General features: G+C 38.6%; 1 protein-coding gene across 11 annotated transcripts in view; it reads right to left on the minus strand.

Annotated features, from left to right (window-relative positions):
• LOC115437576 (receptor-type tyrosine-protein phosphatase mu) overlaps positions 1-19,558 on the minus strand; it is a 223,682-nt gene that overhangs the window by 45,443 nt on the left and 158,681 nt on the right. For 5 of the 11 annotated variants that reach the window (XM_030160827.1, XM_030160829.1, XM_030160830.1 and 2 more), the window contains 5 exons: positions 11,240-11,457; positions 7,974-8,054; positions 7,257-7,283; positions 5,360-5,371; positions 2,902-3,104 (listed from right to left, as the gene is read on the minus strand). In XM_030160827.1, coding sequence (XP_030016687.1) covers positions 2,902-3,104; positions 5,360-5,371; positions 7,257-7,283; positions 7,974-8,054; positions 11,240-11,457 — 541 coding nt within the window. The remainder of the gene's footprint in view (positions 1-2,901; positions 3,105-5,359; positions 5,372-7,256; positions 7,284-7,973; positions 8,055-11,239; positions 11,458-19,558) is intronic. The other 6 variants (XM_030160836.1, XM_030160831.1, XM_030160828.1 and 3 more) reach the window with 2 other exon arrangements.

Genomic DNA, 19,558 nt, shown 5'->3' on the forward strand with positions numbered 1-19,558 from the left:
ACGGTTAAAAAGGGCATTAACCTTAAGACAGATTGATATAGAAAAGACAGCAGCGGAACACAACATACAAATGAATCGCTCTAGCCAACTGAGAATGAGCTCCGTTACATACTTTAAGCATCCCTCAGGCCTTTTTATTCAGACAGGCGGTGGGCAGCTAGGAGGCAGCAGGCTAGGGGACAGGGGGCCAATCATTCATTGCTGCATGGTTCCTTTTTGATTGACTGCTATGCATTCATGCAATTCCTGGCCATGTGGACCCAAAACACCTTCATCAATAATGGATTAGGCCCGGAGGGCAGCCGATAGCACTCCAGCCCCTCAATGATCTGATGACGCAGGTAGCAATGGGGGGGTTGTATTATTTAATTCTGCAGTCATGAGAGGGAAGTGGAGAGTTAATTACTGATAAATCTGGCCCACACACTATAGAAGTACGAAAGGAGAGGGGTGAATGGGGATATATGTATGTCAGTAAGTTACAGAAGGAGAGGGGAGTTCATAAGAGACAAGAAGGGTTACATGGGTGATGAAGAAAAACATACATAGGATTCAAGTTTAAAGGCTCAATATGTAAAATTGAAGCATGCTTGTGTCATTACATGAAGTCTATGTCGGAGTCTCTGTTGTGCTAGGAGCCCGTTGTTTGATGTTGGCAGACTATTTCTAAGCTAATTGTAGCTAGTGTTGTACGCTGTTGCCGCTGTGGTCGATAAGAAGAGAGGCACTGAATAACACAGCATGAGGATTTTGGTAGAAAAAACAACTTAAGTCCACTGCAGATTGTTAGCCTCATAGCATAATTGGCTAAAGGCCCATTCATGCTCTACATTAAAGACACATTTGGAGTGTTCGAGCTCTTGTCTGTGTTCATTGTGTCTGTATTTCTGTCCATTCTTTGGGAGTTTGCGGATGTGAACCACAACAGATAATATGGAGCAAAACCACTGGGAACCGTGGAGGCAGCGTTGGGATTTGAAGAGAATAATTTCCAGAAATGGCAGAATTTCTCAGGAGACTGTGCGAGTTAGTGAAAAACTACAGACATATTTATGAAAACTACCCTTCTCAATATCAGCATTAGTATCCACATTAGTAATACCTCCTCTATCGTCGCCATGTTTGTTATTATGGACTTTCTTCTTTACTTTACTTTTCTTCATGGTATTCAGCCAGTATGTTAATTAAGAGCAGCGCCCTCGGGTGGATTGATTGACAAATACTCATTCCAATGCAGTGGACACATTTGTGTGTTGTGATATGTGTTACTTTACTCTCCAAACACTGCTACTTAATTTTATGCAGATGTCATAATTTGACCAAAAATATGACTTTTATAGCAATTATGCTATGAAGCTAATGATAGAAATCATGAATGTAGCCAACTGAGATAGTTATTACCTTATAAATAGCGCAAGCTCATGCCAAGAAGCAACCTGCTCCAATCACAAAACTGACTCAAACACAAACGTCATGAAAGTACATGCAACTGTTACATATTGATCATTTATAAATAAGAGGAGAATGTTATATATGAAAAGAAGCAATACCACTATTCCTACTACCATTTATGTTAAGATCTTAATCTTATCCTCTCTTTTTTCCCTAAATATTCAATATATAAGATATGCATGTTTGTGTTTATATGTGAACTTTCTGTAAGAGTCTGTTGGGAGATATTTGTTTTTGTTTACATTAGCCAACTCTTTCTAAGCTATCAGCTGTCTTGGTCATCTACATCCATGAATATAGGTTTGGTGTTGATTACTAAGGGTAAGAAGTTGAAGGTTAGTTTTCCTGAAAACAAAAACCTTACCTCTGAGGTTTTCAATGCCTGTCTTCTACTTCACTACATCAGTAACTTGTGGAACCAGTTAGTTTATTTTAGAAGTTGAGTTAGCTGACATCAAATGGCTCCCAGCATAAAACAGACTCCAAAACAAACTTCCACTGAACACTAATAAGTGCAAATCTTATATAGTGATCTTTTAAAAAGAGAGCAAGAAAGGGAAGTATGAAAAATGGTATCAGTATGACCTAAAAGATGGGAGATATCAGATATAAAGACAGAAATGATCCAGATGAAATATTTTAAAATGAGGGTTTCAAAAGAATGGCTTGAAGCCAGTCTGTTACAACATGGTGTGAGACTGAGATGAGGCTGGCTGGTGCGGTGCACAGGGACAGGGAGGAGGCTGGAGTGCCGCCAAGCCCTGCCAGCCTCCTGCACTAATGAGAGGAAATGAGACTGATGCTCTTCTGGGGCAAAATCTTTTGTTTTGGTGTCAGTGAGAGGCACGGTGTCAGATGCTATTGTGGGACAACAGTCTTAAGAGAGCTGTGGGCTGCCATTGCCAGAGCCTAATCGGACCTGATTCAGATAAAGGAGAGGACAGGGCTGCAGTAACTGTTCCTCACACTTCTTCTTTTTTTTTTTTTTTTTTTTTGATGGAGAATGGGGTAGAATTTACGTTTCATGCTGGTCTACAGCTGAGTCTCCGAGGGGAACTGGGATGGCCATGTTTGACACAAACACACACAAGAACAAAAAAAATGCACAATCGCTGCAAACAACACGGAACAGATGAGCAACAAAACAAATCACACCGTAAACACACAGAGACGGGGTGCATTAACAATTTATCATAAAAGTGCATCTGGGGAGAAACAAAACAGTTCTGCTGTGTGGTGCAAAACAGAGTGAGACAGATAAAAAGTGAAAGACACACACAGAGAAAAAAAGACAAGGGGATTTACATTATGACACAGATGAAGCCTTGTCTTAGACTGAGAAACATTTCCACTCATTAATCTCTGTGGAGTTGTTACAAGTCTATTACCTGGCTTTATATGTGTTTGCAACCTTTAAAAGTGTGGGAACACAGCTGGGTTGCGTCCTACCTCGTACTCCTCCTTAAAGCCATAGCCTTCCGCACACTTCATCTGGGTGATGTGTTGGAGAAGGTCTGCGACGCGGATTGCCGGGTGCAGCTGACCCGTCTGGTACGGAATGTCCACCTGCTCCCTCTTCCTGAGAGAGTGAGTGTGGGACTGAACCAGGCTGCTGGTGTCACTGCCCATGTTCTGGCTTTCGTCTGGGGGACATGAACACAGGGAGAGGCCAGGGCAGGTCAGGACGGACGGGTAGGAGCCAGAGCTGGCACCATTTATGACTTAGATACATGATACATGTTGGTGACATAATGCTTGAAACAGTAAATGTCTGGGATATTAAATGAACTGACCGACATATAATGCTGAATTAAGTAGCCTGGGTGTCATTCTACCACTTACAGTTTACAACATGTTACAACTTGTTCTTATTAACAGATGGCACATTATCTCATTTACTGTAAGCATTATATCACCACCGTCCAGATTGACAAACAACTCTCATCTAGTAATCTGTTTGTTATGGATGGTCACAACAACACAACATCATTGAGTAATAGGATGAGTCATGTGGTGGGAAGGTTCAGGTCCATCTGTCTCAGTGTGTGGCTGGAAAGTATATAATAGCAAATGCTTACTGTACAGTGACCTATAGCCATTTAAATACCAGGCTTTAAGCCCCGTTCAGACCAAAAACTTACTACGAATCAAGTGGAAAACGCACAAAATGTTGGATCACTGCATTCTGAAAACACCAATGGAACTAGGCAAGATGTGTCATTACTTTCATTCTGACTGGTGGTGATTAAATATTTTTTATAGCTGGATAAAAGCATCTCAAAATATGAATGCGGATAGCAATAATGTGAATTTACTACAGCTGCACTTCTAGTATTGATGGAACAGCTAAATCAATGACTTAATAATACAAGAGGGTTCCATCATTTAGAGGAGTTAGTGTCACCACTAACAGGAAGCACAAATTATGGAGATGGGATTTGACCAGAGGAAGAGCTGATGATAATTCTGCACTTTGTGGTGACGGGTGAGCTACATGTCATAAATACCGAAACGAACATACACTGTGTAAAGTTACGTTCTGAATTCTACTGGTATCTAGACTATCTGAGTTGCAAAGATGGATCAGTTCACACCACTGCAACTTGTCTTTGCCAGATTCTAAAACGGTTTTGTATCAAATGTTTGGTTTGAACCAGTTTGTTTGAAAGTGAAGCAAATGCAGAATTGCCTGTATACCACTGTCCGCCAACACCAGATGCTAAAAAAGTCTGGATACAGCTTACTCCCATTCAAAAATATTAACTAAAGTCTATTAAGTGCACCAGTTGTCCTTCTGTAATTATAACTCTACTAATAAATGATTCGATATCTGTGTTTAGGCATTGAGTAGCTGGTGTGTTTGCTCGTTCTCCTGCTAAGTCTGACTTCTGTTTGTTTTGAATAAAATATACTTTTTTCTTGACAGAAAGCTACCAAGATCATTTCTACCATGTCACTAAATTTTCATTTGCTCACCTATCACCTGTTGAGTTTCCACAACTCCACATTTTGTCCAAATACGATCATGTCTGGCTCCAAAAAGCCAAGATATGATGCTGTAAATGCAAACTAAAGGCTTCAAAGCAATTGCTGAAAACCCAATAGGTGAGGCCATGGTGGCTCATCCACCTTTACACAGTCGACGGTCTGAACAGGGCTTTGAGTGAACACTACTGATACTACTACTTAATGCTGTCAGAATAAAATGTGTCAGAGTCAGAGGCCCTCAGTGCAGAGCGATTATAACAATCCACATGAAGATGCTGTAAACAACAACTTTACTTGTGTTTTTTTTTCTTGTTTTTTTTTTTTAACCGGCCTCACAGTATGCCGGTTTGGGCTGCAAACTCATTCTGAGAGTCAGAGTTCATTCCAGCCCTTTCATACTGTAAACCAGTCAGTAGTGGCAGACATGAGGCACAGATGCTGTGGGGAGCCAGCGGACGATGGAGGGTGTCCAGAAACATGGAGGAGGAGGAGGAGGAGGATGTGAGGGGGGGTGCAGTGGGCCACAGTGAGCATGTTGCAGCAGGCACCGTCAGAAACATCACACAGACACAGCGTGGATTCAACCCCCGCCACCCGTTCTTTCCCCGTAAAATGAGTTAAAAAGAAAACCTAAAATAAAATAAATAAATAAATAAACAACAACCCAGGAGGGAAGCGGAAATGGGAGGAGAATGCATGGGGTGATGCTGCCATGGGGCATTGTACGTACTTTGACCATGCTAGGCTAATGGTGGCTTGGTGGCACGGTAACGGAGGGTGGTGAGATGCTAACATGTCCACTGGTTCATGCAATAAATGTCATAATGTCCATGTCAGAAGCAGCCTCTCACTTTCGGCTTGCTTTCTGAGTAAACACCACCTCCTTCCCCCAACCCAGGGCCCACTTGGGAAAACTTACCATTAATGGGCACTTTTTAGATAGCAGATACATTAGAGGTTATGTATGTAAAGAGAAAGAGAGGAGAAGAGAGAGGAGAGAGGGGATAAGCAACAATACAGCATGAGAACCTGTCACAGTAGAGTGTTTTTAGAAGCTACACTACAGGGCAAGATCACATGCCTCCTCAGTCCAAACTGCCTATAGGTATAAAGCCTAGTCAAAGGGGATGTTGAGTGGATGGATGGGGCAATTTCAACAGTGCAAGACAAAAGTAAAAGAACAAAACAAGGGAAGTCATGGATTTCAAGGGAGAAAATAATGGTGAAATACTGGTCATCTCTGGAACAGGCTGTTTTGAGTCTGAATTGCATATTCAAGCAACGCCAGTTACTTTTTTTTAATTCTTTTTTTTTAAGTATTCTGACATTTGTATTCCTTTCTTCTATTTACTATAATTATAATTATATTTGCACATGCCAGTGCTGTACCTATATTTATACCACTGTTTCATATATATATATATATATATATATATATATATATATATATACATATACATATACATATATATACACATATATGTTTTTTTTTGTTTACGTAGTCTGTGGTGAAATCAAAAACATCACTTGTCCTCTAAGATCTAATCAGATTTGATCATTAACCTCAACTGATGAGACAATACCGTGACTGAATGTGTCAGAACTGAAAGCATGTAACCTTTTCCGGCTGCTGTAATTTCATGTTAATTGTTTCATGCTTCATTAAATGTGGAACTAACATAAGCAGCTCTCACAACAGCGCTGATGAAAGATGCTGCTTTAAGTTGCAGAAAGAAAAAAAGAAATATGCCTTAACTGTAACTCGAGTGCTTAAAAATTCAGCTTGTGGTGCTTGTGGTGAAGCTAGTTGCTTATTACATCGTTCTTCTCGGCCTTGAATTTTCAATGACTGGAATTCTAGTGCCCCACTTTGTAACTACATTATGTGGTAAGAAGGCATCATGTGTAAGATGCTGCACTCTGGGCTGCTCTGCATTTTTAACAAAGGCCAGTAATAATTAACAGAAGAACAAAATGCTTTTTTATAATTCTATTTTATCACTCAACAGGATGAATAAACACTGGCAAAACCAAAACAAAAACAAGTAGGTCACTAGCAGTTAGCCGAAGGCAGGGGGAGCGACATTAAAAAGAATAATAGAAAAGGTTGTTGTTTTGGAGGGAGGGAGGGGAGTTAAATGCGTAGTGAGGAGAGAAGGGGAGGGAGGGGAGGGCAGCACAACTAATGCTAAACTTTAGTTAGTCAGACGAACGCATCCCGCGTTTGATTTTTTTTTTTTTTTTTTTTTTATGGTGAGGGGGGCTAAAAAAAGAGAGTATTTTTCCATCTCCCTCTCACACTCTTTACTTTGACTTGTGTTTGCTCATCTCAGTGCTCCGCTGGGGCGACAGCAACTGCCCCCCTCAATTGCCCCCCCTTAGACACTCCTCCACATCCAGTCCACATGTCTGTCCATGCATATGAGAGGTCAAACACGTATGTGACATCACACGCACGACACGCAATGCGGATGGGATGGAGTGAAGCCAGCCTCAGCCCAGGAAGAGCCCCTCATTGGACAGGAAGGGACAGGAAGAGGGAGGAAGGGGAGGAAGGGGAGGAAGAGGTGAGGAAGGAGGAGGAGGAGGGGAGAGAAGCGGCAGGCAGGTATGAAGGTGAGGAAGCCATCTTTAGTAAAAAGAGCCAAAGAAACAAATAAAAAAATAAAAAATGAGAAAATAAACTCTGTGCTTATTTTGTCCTCACAGGTCTTTAAACAGCTGTCTTATGACTGTGATAAACTGTCAGTTTAGATAATCTTACTGTAGGTACGAATAAATAATCAATAGCAATGCAAAGAGAAAATGTGTCTCACCTAAGATAGCAGTTGGCACAAAGGGATCTGCTCATACCCCCATAACAAGTGAAGAGGATGAAGGAGGAAAGAGTTGCAGTAAATAAAACAAGAATTAGTCCACAAAAGCCAACACTAAGAAAAAAATTTAATAAAAAAAAAATTAATAAATAATGGACAGTATTTTGGTTTCTTGCCAAGAAGCATAACAGGAAACTTTCCTGGAAAAAAAAGCTAATTATACAGTAAGTATGGATGATTATAAATGTAGCTGCCCTTTCCCCCATCTAATCAATGAGCTGTGATCTGATTACATAAGACATGCAATTACAGAGATAATTTGGAAAATTGTAGTCATAAATGAACAGTTAAGTTTCATCCTATCAAGCTGAAATAAAATATAACCATAGAGAGCTGGGTGTAAACCCATCCAAAGCACATTTATTTAACTCCTCATTTGTGAAATCATTTTCTAATTTTTAAAGCACATTCTGTCTCTAAAAGAGTATGTTCACACTGCACATTACAGCATTAGTCTGTAATTTATATAAAGAGAGGTAACACTGCAAAAAGAAAACAATGCCATTCGTGTTTATCACTTTGTAATTCATCATGACAGTTTTGCAGGTTTCATAATAACAAACTTTCACACCATCTATTTTCGCACACAAGTGGTTTGACTGTGGTAAGTACTCCTGTGCTGACATAGTACAGGATTAGAGTGAAGAAGATGTTTACCTGGATAGTAGGAGTTGGTGGGGATGGAAGTACTGAGAGTGTTGGCTTTAGGCAGAGTGAAGGAAGAGGGGGACGATCCAGCTACAGATGGAAAAAAAGAAATCAATACAACATATCAGTAATCTACTCTGCTCAAGGCCACTGACTGAGGTTGAAGTAGAGGCACTGCAACATATTGTAAACACACTGTTCTTAAAAGACTACTTTATTCAAATCGAATTCAGAAAGAAAATCCATTTTGACTTGTCTCAGTAGGAAAAGCAAAGGTGTGAATACTGAAATAAATAACGGTTTAGTTTCCTTTAACTGGCTCAGGGTCATAATATTATGCGTTATTATTATACATAAGTCAGAATCACTCAATTTGCCGTGGGAAAAAATGGTACTGGACTGTAAATGACTGTACTGAGTATAGAAAGCCTGACAAGAAGATGTAATATTCAACAACATATCAACAAGTACCACTAGATGGAAGGACAATTGCAATAAAAAAATGTATAAACACCTGTGTAGTGTTTGCATTCCCTCATCCTGTTCATATTGGGAAATTAATTAAAATGAAACAGACTGATTAAAACAGTGTCAGAAAGTGATTAAATTATTATCCCTTTGGCATTATTGATCAAACACAGCACAGAGGGCAAAATTAACATACGAATACCATGATTATCAGGCATATGGCCAGTGTTAATTTGTTAAAATTCAATTAAATTTTGTCCTAGCTTTCATCAACATCCCTTTTTCATTCGTAAAAACTCTAACAATGAAGAAAGAAACTACGATGAAATCTATTAACCTGTTGGTCAACAAATAAAAATAAGGTGGACATGTCAGGGAGGGATGAAGAGGTCCAATGAGAGCTCATCTGTTGGTTTTGTACAGAGAAAATATAGATATATACAGTATAGACTAGAGAACAGATAGAAAACCGCACAGTGTGTCTAGGAGATAAAGTACAGCAGTTTTTTAATGCAGAATCATGAATGCAAATGCAAACTGCAGGTTAATTCTGAAATTTAAAAATATAACATCTTACATTTCTGGTTTGCAAATTTGGGTTTGAGTCAACAGTCTGCGACTAAAACCAAAATGTGCTTAAAAAGAACACTGATTAGGATATCTGAAAAACTGTGAACATTAAACTACAACTGTGTGCATGGATAGAAAGAGGTAACGGACACATCTGTGCTTTACAATTTGGATGAACTGACCCTTTAAGCACAAGCATAATTTATATCAGGTAGAAAATCACTTCAGTGGCCACATGTCAAAGCCATATTAATGAATAATTGTATCTGAATTAATCTGCCTACTTTATGTACTACTGGCTGGTTTAATTTATCGCAAAGCTTGACATTTTATAAAATGAAAATTTAACCTTTTGCCATCCATTCTAACTCTGATCTAGGGCTAGAGTTATAATAGAAGAGAAAGATCAACATGAAATTATTAGATTTCATTCATCTTCTTGTTCCTGTATTTAACATGTGGCTAAAAAATATCCAATCTATGTCCATTTAACCATAACGTTCTCGGTAGAGTATAGTAGCTCCTGTAATTCCTGCTGAGATGTAGTAGAAATACATGGGTGCAAGAAGTAGCAGAGCTCAATGACATGGACTGTACTGTATGTAGAAACAGAGTAAATGAATTCTATGAAGGTTATTATTTAAACATAGCACAGCCGTGCTCATGGACACTAGAGTTAGTGTCCTAAAACAATACAAATGTAATTTGTTGGTCACCTGGCCTTTTACCACATTAAAGACTCCACGTGCACTATTCAATAGAAGTGTCGTGTTTACACAGGTTGAGTTTTAGGTGTCGCGTGATTCAGGCAATAATCTGAGGCACGTTTTAAGCCATAATGACACTACTGACAGTAACATAAGGTCAAAAGAGAGCACGACAGATCATCTTATGTGCTATATTAAAGGTATTGAACTGATCAACAGAGTGAGAAGTAATGCATTTAGATTATTTGAGTGGCGGCTCAACAGACAGAGCGCCAGACTTGAGCATCCACGCTAACAGACTGTTAATCAAGGTCAGAGCATCTTTGGAGCTCATCCCCTGCAGGGGTTGTGTAGACAGAGGCCGCTGTGCTGTTTTAATCTGATGGTTTTGACTGGGATTATACCAGGTCACGCCCTGGGTGCAGACTTAGCCGAGCTGTCCATCAACAAAGTATTAAGTTTAACCTGGGACAGAGAAAATTAATAGGTTATCACACCAGCGTGCGCCCATTGTGTTGCTGTGAGCTTCCACCGTGAATTGGAGACTGAATGGGCCTGAGCTGCAGGCCTGGTGACAGACTCCTCATGGAGCTAATGTTTACTGATAAGCTTTGAGGTCAGGAGTGGGATTTCAAGAAGCCTTGTTCATTGATCTAAATACCAGATTCTGTTCAGGCTATTAAGGCCTCTACACAGCCGTTACTGCAGACCTCTGTATACTGCAGTTCACATATCAGCAATAGAATCCTGCCTGTTAATTATTAGTGTTGCTTATTGAAGGTTATCTTAGTTTATCTGACAAAAGTAATTAGAGAAACTAAAATGTATAAAGAGAAGAGTAAAAAATAAAAAAGCCCTCGAGGACCTCTGAAGCAGGATGAATCATCTCCAACATGAAAAAATTTAACATTCTTTTAAAAATTATATAAAAGCACCCCGTGTCGAATGTATTAAGAGTGAATTTCATAGGAGTGTTTTGAGGAAGCAGGCTTCCTTTTGAATGCTGGGAACAATGTGTAGTTTTCCAAAACCAGCTAGATTAGTGAGAAATCATCTCTATGAAATGAAAAAGAAAAAAAAAATCATGGTTAGAAGGGAGGAAAAAAAAAGACACATTAAAAGTATTTTTCATTAAGACTTAATTTTCAAGTCTAATTTATGCATCGGAATGTGGGAAACGATAAAAATGGAATGAAACAACTTCTACAGAGGAAATAAGAAAATGTTGTATGGACTCGTACTGAGAAAGATTTTGATTTCCAGACCTCAAAACAAATATGATCCCGGTTGCTATTTACAGGCAATGACAAATATGTCACCTGGGAAACGAGAGTTTAATACCCCAGACTTTTCTGCTCCCTGAACCTCCACCTTACACAGACGAGACGTGATCAGGATTCCCCGGTGTGAATGTCTCCTGTGCAGCCAAGTTTGATTTCATTCTCACCTGACCAACCAAATAAATTACTTCCACCGTGCTCAGTGTGTGTGACGGTAACAGACAGGTAGGCTGACGCTGGGCCGCCTTACCTCGGCCATTGAGAGTGAGGGCACACTCGCTGCGGGCGTTGAGTGTGAGCGCGCACTCGCTGCGGGTGTTTAGTGTGTGGTTGTGTGTGTCCATGAAGGAGAGCGCCTCGTCACAGTTGGTGCCCTGCTCTGTGTAGCTCTTGTCCATGGAGTTGACCATCACTGTCATCTCCTGGCGGGTGCTGTTCAGCGTCTCTTTACGCTTCTTGGCCAATTTCCTTCGTAGGGGGCAGAAAAATAAAAGTAAACAATCAGACAAAAAGTACAATAAACGTGCCTGAATCCGATCTGATACGATACTAGTAGCATGACTCATAGATGTAATGAGATGGCAGAGCGAATGCACCCTGGGCTGTGGTCACATTAGGTTTTATTAGGCTCCAGATGCCTTTTCAAGCAATGAAATATAAATCCTTGAGAATGAGGAAAGGTGTGACACCCTAACCCAAATACATCAGTGGCCCTGATGATTTAAAATTAGCTATAGTATTTGGGGGCGGAAGAATTAGACTTGTGAACAGTGAACTGAAACAGTCAACCTGCTTTTATTGACCTACTTGGAGTTGATGTGCTAGAGCCTACAAGCAATCTGTTCTTGATCAAACAATATTAAAGCATTGTGACTGGATTAAACATCTGAGGATTTACTCTCTCTCACATACACACACACACGCTCGCGCACAAATCCACATGTATGTGTACATGTATGTACGTCTTTTTCTAATTTGTCAAGCCTCCTTTTGATGTTCTTTTAAGGATGTGTGTTTTTTTTTTAAGTATAAGAACCTCTTAATCAGTAGCTTCATTAATATAAAAACTTTTTTCTTTTAAAAGGAGAGCCATACAGGGCCAAAATGAGATGGGATAAACTCTTTTTCTGTTTCAAATGTATTACCTCTGCTTAGGTTATGTTTTCACCAGTGTCTGTTTGTTTGTCTGTTAGCAGGTTTACACAGAAACTAAAGCATCGACTTTGATGAAACATGGATGGAGGGTAGGGCACAGGCCAAGGACAATTCAATTCAATTTTTCCATTCAATTTTGGAGCATATCCAGATTGTGGATTTGTTTGGTTTTTTTTTTGCAATTTTCCTAAACACAGCTGAACTTTAGTGGGTGACATTTGAGTTAAAATGCAATGCTGGAAATAGAAGTTCAGCCTTCTCTTGTGCTCTGTTCTGATATTGTACCTTAAAGTAAATATGGGTTTACAGCAAATGTTTCTTTGCTGTTCTGTGTCTGTAAACGGAACCATTCAGACTCTGCCCCCTCTCCACTGAGCGAACAGGGAAGAGAGAATGAAGGTCATGGAAGGAATAGACTGAATGGAGAAAGTGAGCAGCGCAGTGAAAAAAAATCCATGATACAGAAAATACCAATTCTCTTACTGTGGTTGCATCATAAACAACACAAAAACACAACAGTCCTTCGCTTAACAGGAATGCTCTAGAGGCTAAATACAGCAGAAGCACAAGTTTCTTTATTTCTACGTTGTGTTATCAACAGGTCTATTAGAGGCAATAGGCTCAAGCATCTGTGTAGATATATGTGCAGTTACTGAGTTTAATCTCTCAGACAGAACTGCACATAAGAAAAGGGAGACAGTGAGAGCACCTTATAATGCCAAGTCCACATTAAAACATACAAAACCTATACATACATAACCTTTATTTTACAAAATACCTCTATCTACACTACAGTGCAAAAATTACAACAAACCAGTATAAACCCTCAGACAAACCTCTGTTTTGACAGCCTTTAAACTGTGGGAAATACTGGACTTAGCAGACACCAAGGCTTGATTCTGTCATGAAGTTGGATAGTAATGACAAGTTGCAGACTTCAAGTGTAAAATAAATTACTTAAGTGTTGGCTTGGGTTTTGTATTCTTCTGCTACAAGAGTCTCCAAAGCTGACCAGGCTGACTTCAATGTATATATTTACTTTGTTTTTATAATATTAAACCTCAGGTATAAGTCAGTGCCCCAAAATTGATGACCAGAAGCGTCCTGAACAGAGCAAAGCAAGAGGAAAATAGAAAATACATGTAGAGGGCAGGGGTCTCTGCAGGTAAATATAAAACCACACACTGATACAAGGTCAGAGGTGATGATTGAGAGGATTATTATTGTATTAATCTGTATGGTATGTTTCTATTTTTTGACATACTTTGCCTTTAAAGGTTTATTGTATTATATACCTTTTGTCTAATCCTTCCCTGTGATGAATGCTAAAAAAAATTGCTAATAACAAAAAAGAAAAAAAAAAAAGACAAAAGTCCTCCAAAGAATGGGCATTACACAGTTCCTCTTTGATATCTGACAGCGGTCTCTGTCTCATTCTCAACACACATTCTACTATGAAATCTGCCTCATTTCTCTATTTTCTGAATACACACTTTTTAAAAATCTTGTGGCTTTAGTTGGAAAACTGTATTTCTTCTCACACATCTGATCACTAACCTCACTGAGGTGAAGTCCTGACCTCTGACCTCACAGAAACAAAAGAGAAATTCCCTGTGGCGATAAATAAAACATCACTCTGAGCAGTTAACTTGCACAGAAGTTGTATTATAAGAAGATGGCACAAACAGCTTGAGTGGGAAACATACTGTAGTTATAGCCAAATCTGATGCCTTCCGCTGCTCTGTAGCTGGAGGGGAGCGAGTGGGGTAAAAATTAACTATGGCAGCCCTCACACGGATCTTAGCACTTTGTTAGTCTCTGTGTGACCCCTCTGCCTATTTGAATTGCAGTCTCTCTCATGGACAACTGCTGTCTAATGACGCTCTCCTGCTGCTTTGTTTTCGCAAATCTCCTCTGTTTATTCAATTTCGTCGCTGTCTCGTGCCATATGGCAACAGGCCCCCGCTGCCTTCAAACAGTCATTTTGCTCTGAAGGCCACAACGTGAGGCTAATAGTGTATCCGTTCTTCAGAAAGCAAAGTGACAAAGTAGTGACATTTTCATCTGCTGGACTCACTTTTCGTCTTTAATCTGCAATTAGAGCCGGGAACAAAATGGCAATCTTGTCTCTTTTCTGTTCGTTATAGCTACATATTGTAATAAGAAGGGGTGAGGAGAGGAAAGGGGGCTGCATGTACCTTAGGCGATATTAAGACTGATTCAGCACTGTGTGCACTCATGGAGAAGACTATTCAATCTGGGTACTGTATCACTGTTCTTCTATCTGTGTCTGCTCAGACTTGGATTTCTGCTTTCCTGGCCAGTCAAATGGCTGAAACGGCAGCATTTCAGATAAACGAGGCTGCACAGACACCAGTGCCAAAATGAGGAAAGCACCAGCAATACTGGGATGTTTGCTAGGCACCGTGGGTGTTAAATGAAGATTAATTGGCATGCTATTCTGCGCTCATTTGTAAGAAGGGAAAATTCAGTGATAGATGACTATATTATAGGATCTGATGTGCTGAGAGAGATAGTACACGGAAGTTTACAGTCAACTGTTGTGTGTGTTGATGAATGTGACCATTTATCACATGCCCTGGGAGTTAGCGTAATGGTGCACATGGAAACATCCCCAACGAAAAAATATATAGGTTTAATTGCCTGCAGGCATGCCTAACCATAAAAATCCTACATTTCTATGAACGGCACTGAATGTGCATGTGAGGGGGATAAGACAGACAGATGGCAGAGGTGTTTGTAGAAGTAAAGACTGAGCAAACACTCCAGGTAACTATATTAGGCAAGTCTCATTAGAGAGATTGTCTTCAGTTTGGTACATGACATGCCTGGCATATCTAGGATCTAAGTGAGCACAGCTCCTAACTCCACGAGTTCAGCTGTAACAAAAAGGGAGCTGCACGGATCGTGTGTGTGTATGTATGTGTGTGTGTGTGTGTGTGTGTGTGTGTGTTCTGCCAGAATGTCTGTTCTGTGGGAGGTGATGCTGCTACAGCTTCTAAAACAAGAGCTTCAAAACCTGAAGCTCAGCGTGGCGGGCCTCATTTCACCACCAGAGCAGCCTAAACCTTGTGACATAGGGACTAAGAAGGCTTCATTAGATGATCCCACACATCTGCTGTTCATATATATGTGTGTGTGTGTGTGTGTTAAATGACTGACACCCAGCTGGGAGGGGCAACAGAAGCCTTTTTGATTAACCCAGCAGGGGCATTTCAGTAGTTGTTTATACACTCATGTCTTATTTTCAACATGTTCCTCAGGCCGTCTGTCCATCCATCATCTTTTCCTTCCTATAGTCATTATTTATCCAAACAGCAGAACAATGATAAATAACCATCATTTATGAATACAGACTCCTTTCACTAACATACAATACTGTCTATCTACTAACTTCTGATTGCTTGGGATTCTCTTATTGTTTTATACAAACAATAAAATATGATGACACTTTCACTTTCAATCATTTTTCAGCTTTATCTAAAATCAGGAAGAATTAGTGTTGGACAAAGGGTAGAGCCTTGATCTTGCAGCTTTGAAACTGACAACACTGCTCCTGTTGCTTTGTTACATACAGTATATATACATAAAAAAAATGAACAAACAAAAAGCATTATGTTTCATTTAAAATAACTTGGCTATGATTTGTACATTTTATGCAGCAGCTTACTGTAAGCATTACTTGGTTGGTGTAAAGCTGGTTTTGCTTCTTCAATAAATCAAATACAATGTTAAATACATTTTAAAAATGGATTTCTTATCTTGACAGAATTGCATGTGTATTGTCCTTTCATAATCACCTATGTGTATTACCATTAGGCTATTTAATCAAATTTTATGATTTTTATGAAAAAAAAGTGCTGCATTTTAATAACAGCTTTTAGGAATGTACAGTACTGTGCAAAATTCTTTGGCTGTCTCGAGGTTTGTTGTTTTAATGGGGTTGAAATGATCATACGTATTAATTTGTCCTCTTTTCCTCAGATACAATAAGAAAATACTGGGAATATATGCACAGCCTTAAAAGACACACAAAAACTGAACTAAATGAGTTATAAAGGTTAAAGTCATTATTAAGTGTGACCTCTGACCCCATGACAAGAAGCAGCAAAAACAGAAACATCTGACCTGTGTTGAATGAAACCTGGTATAAAACATCAGAAAATTAATGCAATAAATCTCATATAGTCTGAACAAAAGGGTTAAAGACATGTAAAGCACAGAGGGAGGTCACACTAAATATGACCACTTTGGTTTATAGAAATTGTTTTTTCACTAAAACTAACTAAAAACTAAACCAAAAATGTCTTCCCTGCTGTACACACACCACATATATCCAGATTGTGTCTTAATACAGAGACAGACACTTGTATATGTGTGGACATTAGAACTTTACTAAACCAACAAACTTAATGTTGGACTAAGACTTTTGCACAATATTGTATAAATGCAGCATCAGGGTCAATGACATAATGCAAGTAAAAGTGGTATGCTGAAAACTAAGCTAAAAAAAAAAAAAAATATATATATATATATATATATATATATATATATATATATATATATATATTTTTTTTTTTTTTTTTTTTTTTTTTTTTTTTAAGGACTTAAACACCAAATTTCTCCTATTCATCAGTTTTGACAGTTTTTTGGCAACAACCGCAAAAATATCAGGGTGGTGAAACTGTAGAAACTTTATACCACTAATTTAACTTAAAAATGTTAATCAAACCCTTTTGTCTAGTTTGACATCGTCTTACATTAGAACTATTCAGTAATGAATAAAACTAGTGGAATGGGTTTGTTCTAACATCAAAATTAATTTGGGAAATCACATCCTTCAGTGTCAGGGTGGTGTAATACTTGTCATTCTTTCACAACATTTGACATTTTCAGCTGCATTCACTCTTACTTTTGGTTAAGAACATGGTGCAAATTTCAACATTTTGCTTCAACATGACATGAAACCTCTGTTTAAATGAGTTTCCAATTCCCCATTATAAGTTTTTTTTATTTATTTTCTATCAATATGTGTCAATTTATTCAAGTATATCTCTAGGTTTAAGTGGTTATAGTGTGAAAATCTGGAGGGTGTCACAAAGATGGAGTGAAAAAGACATAATGTGCATTTATTTAAACTTATGACACTCCATTGCTCTACTCAAGCTGCTCTTCTTCTTTCTCATGCCCCCACCCCACCCCCTCATCAAAATGCAGATCTCGTAGGAGCAAAAAATCTGCAAGACTTGTAGCAATTAACGTGACTCTTCTTACTGCATGTTCAACTTGTACGGTTTAATGAAGGTTCTTGCCCTGAGCACATTGTGTTATACATGGTGCGTTTAGTAGGCCTCCCACTCTGACTCCAACTCCAGGTATGATGGAGGCGATTATGAAAAGAAAAGAAAGGGTTAGGATGCGGATGTGAGCTCCAGATTAGGAATACTAACAGTGAAAGCTTTATTTAGACATTTTCCTTTGCTTCTCTTTTTTATATGCCGCAGAGTTATAAATTGCTGGCGAGACAGTGCCAAGAGGACAGCTTTGTTTGCCTTTAGAGTCACTAAGAAGATGATTACACGCTTATTAAGAAGTGTCTGAAATAACTGACCACCTGACAAATGAAAATAAAATACATCTCTCCTGAACAGTGAATTCAAATGTTTTTTTATGGTGTGATACAATAACATACCAGGAAAAAACTTGTGTTGAGTATTCATCAATTTTGGTACAAATAAATATTTAAATTTACTAATTTTTTGATGGAACATTTTCACTCCTGCTTCGTATTTTTCTACAAATACAAAAAGACTATAGTAGTACTTGTGAGGTACCAAGTAAAATCCAGAACTGTGTTAAGTATATGAGGCTTTTTAATATTTTTATTTCGGTGTCAAAATCAAGTCGTGTATTTTGTGTTATGTGAAAAAGTTCAACTATTGTTCAGTGAAAAAGGCCACATGATGAGTATTATAGTGTTACAACAGTTCACAAATTTAAAATACAACATAAAGGTGCAGTGTATGGAATTTAGTGACATCTAGAGGTGAAGCTGCAGATTGCTATCAGCTAAGTTGCCACCTAACCATCCCCTACAGTGGCCACAAAAACACTAAAGTTTGAGCTAAGTGGATATTAACAAAAATGGTATGATATCTTGATTTCCATGGTAGAAACAGTGAGCCCATTTACATGTGCACTAAAAGTCTGATCATTATCTGATTTCTGGAGTTATCAGATTATTCAAGTGATCATGTAAACAGAATAGTCTCATATGCTTTATGATTATTTATAACAGCAATAATCTGATTATGAGAAATCAGATTAACACACCAGGGATTTCTCCCCAATACTCTGATGTCTTCCTGAATGTATACGGGATAATCTGATTTATTTCATTCTTTTATATCTGCGCATGTGTAAACACAATTAAAATCATAGAAAATGTAAGCTATGGAGCCAACATGAGCAGAAGACAATAACAGGACGTTTGAGTCTACCATCAATATGTACGTATGTACACCGAAAGAAATCTGATAATGAACTGGAGCGTCTAAACCAGAGTTTTCGATTATCGCATTTCTTATGTGCATGTAAACTCATCAGATATGATTATTATAATTATCTGATTACTAACAGTTATTGGATTTTTATGGTCACGTAAACAGGTCAGTGTGTCTCCCTGTGCAGATTTTCTAAGGGAACAAGGTATCTATACATCTTTATACACTAATGAAATATAATTTAAAATATTCCATATTTCCAACTAGATCCTGTGGACCTCTGGTTGTAAAGCAAGCATTGCAGGTATATAGTCTGATGGAAACAAATTCCAGCAGCTCTACAGTAGGTATACACATCTCGCTAATAGCCGATGGCCTTCAGTAAAAGGCCAACATTCCTTTCATTCTGCAAAACAAAAATCTAATATAGATCGGTCAAATGCCAGGGTAAACAAAATAAATAAATATTGGGTCTCCTATCCGGAGTACAAAATGTCAGACGAGAGTCCAGATTCAACCCAAACCTTTTCCATTCTGGTATGTTACTGATATAATCTACATATTACCATTTTTATAAGTTTCTATCTGGAGTTAATTACTTCCTGTAATGTTGATGTTAACGGTTGCTTGTGTTTATAGGTTTTTCTGTTACGAGGATTGTGAAACAACTGTTACATGATAAACGGGCTTTGATTAATAAAACAGCCTCATAGTCTCGAGTCTTGAGATTTAGGGAACACTTGGCAAGCCTGGCAATTTAGTCAGATAGTGATATGGTAAGTGTGTTTCATTTGACTGAGCCTGCTGCTTGATAGATGAATAAAACTCTCATGAGAATAAAGACCCAATTGCAACCCTTGCCCTCCTGCCAATTGATCTCTATCTTGTCC

This window comes from Sphaeramia orbicularis, chromosome 17 (assembly GCF_902148855.1).
Source record: "Sphaeramia orbicularis chromosome 17, fSphaOr1.1, whole genome shotgun sequence".
Classification (NCBI taxonomy): Eukaryota; Metazoa; Chordata; class Actinopteri; order Kurtiformes; family Apogonidae; genus Sphaeramia; species Sphaeramia orbicularis.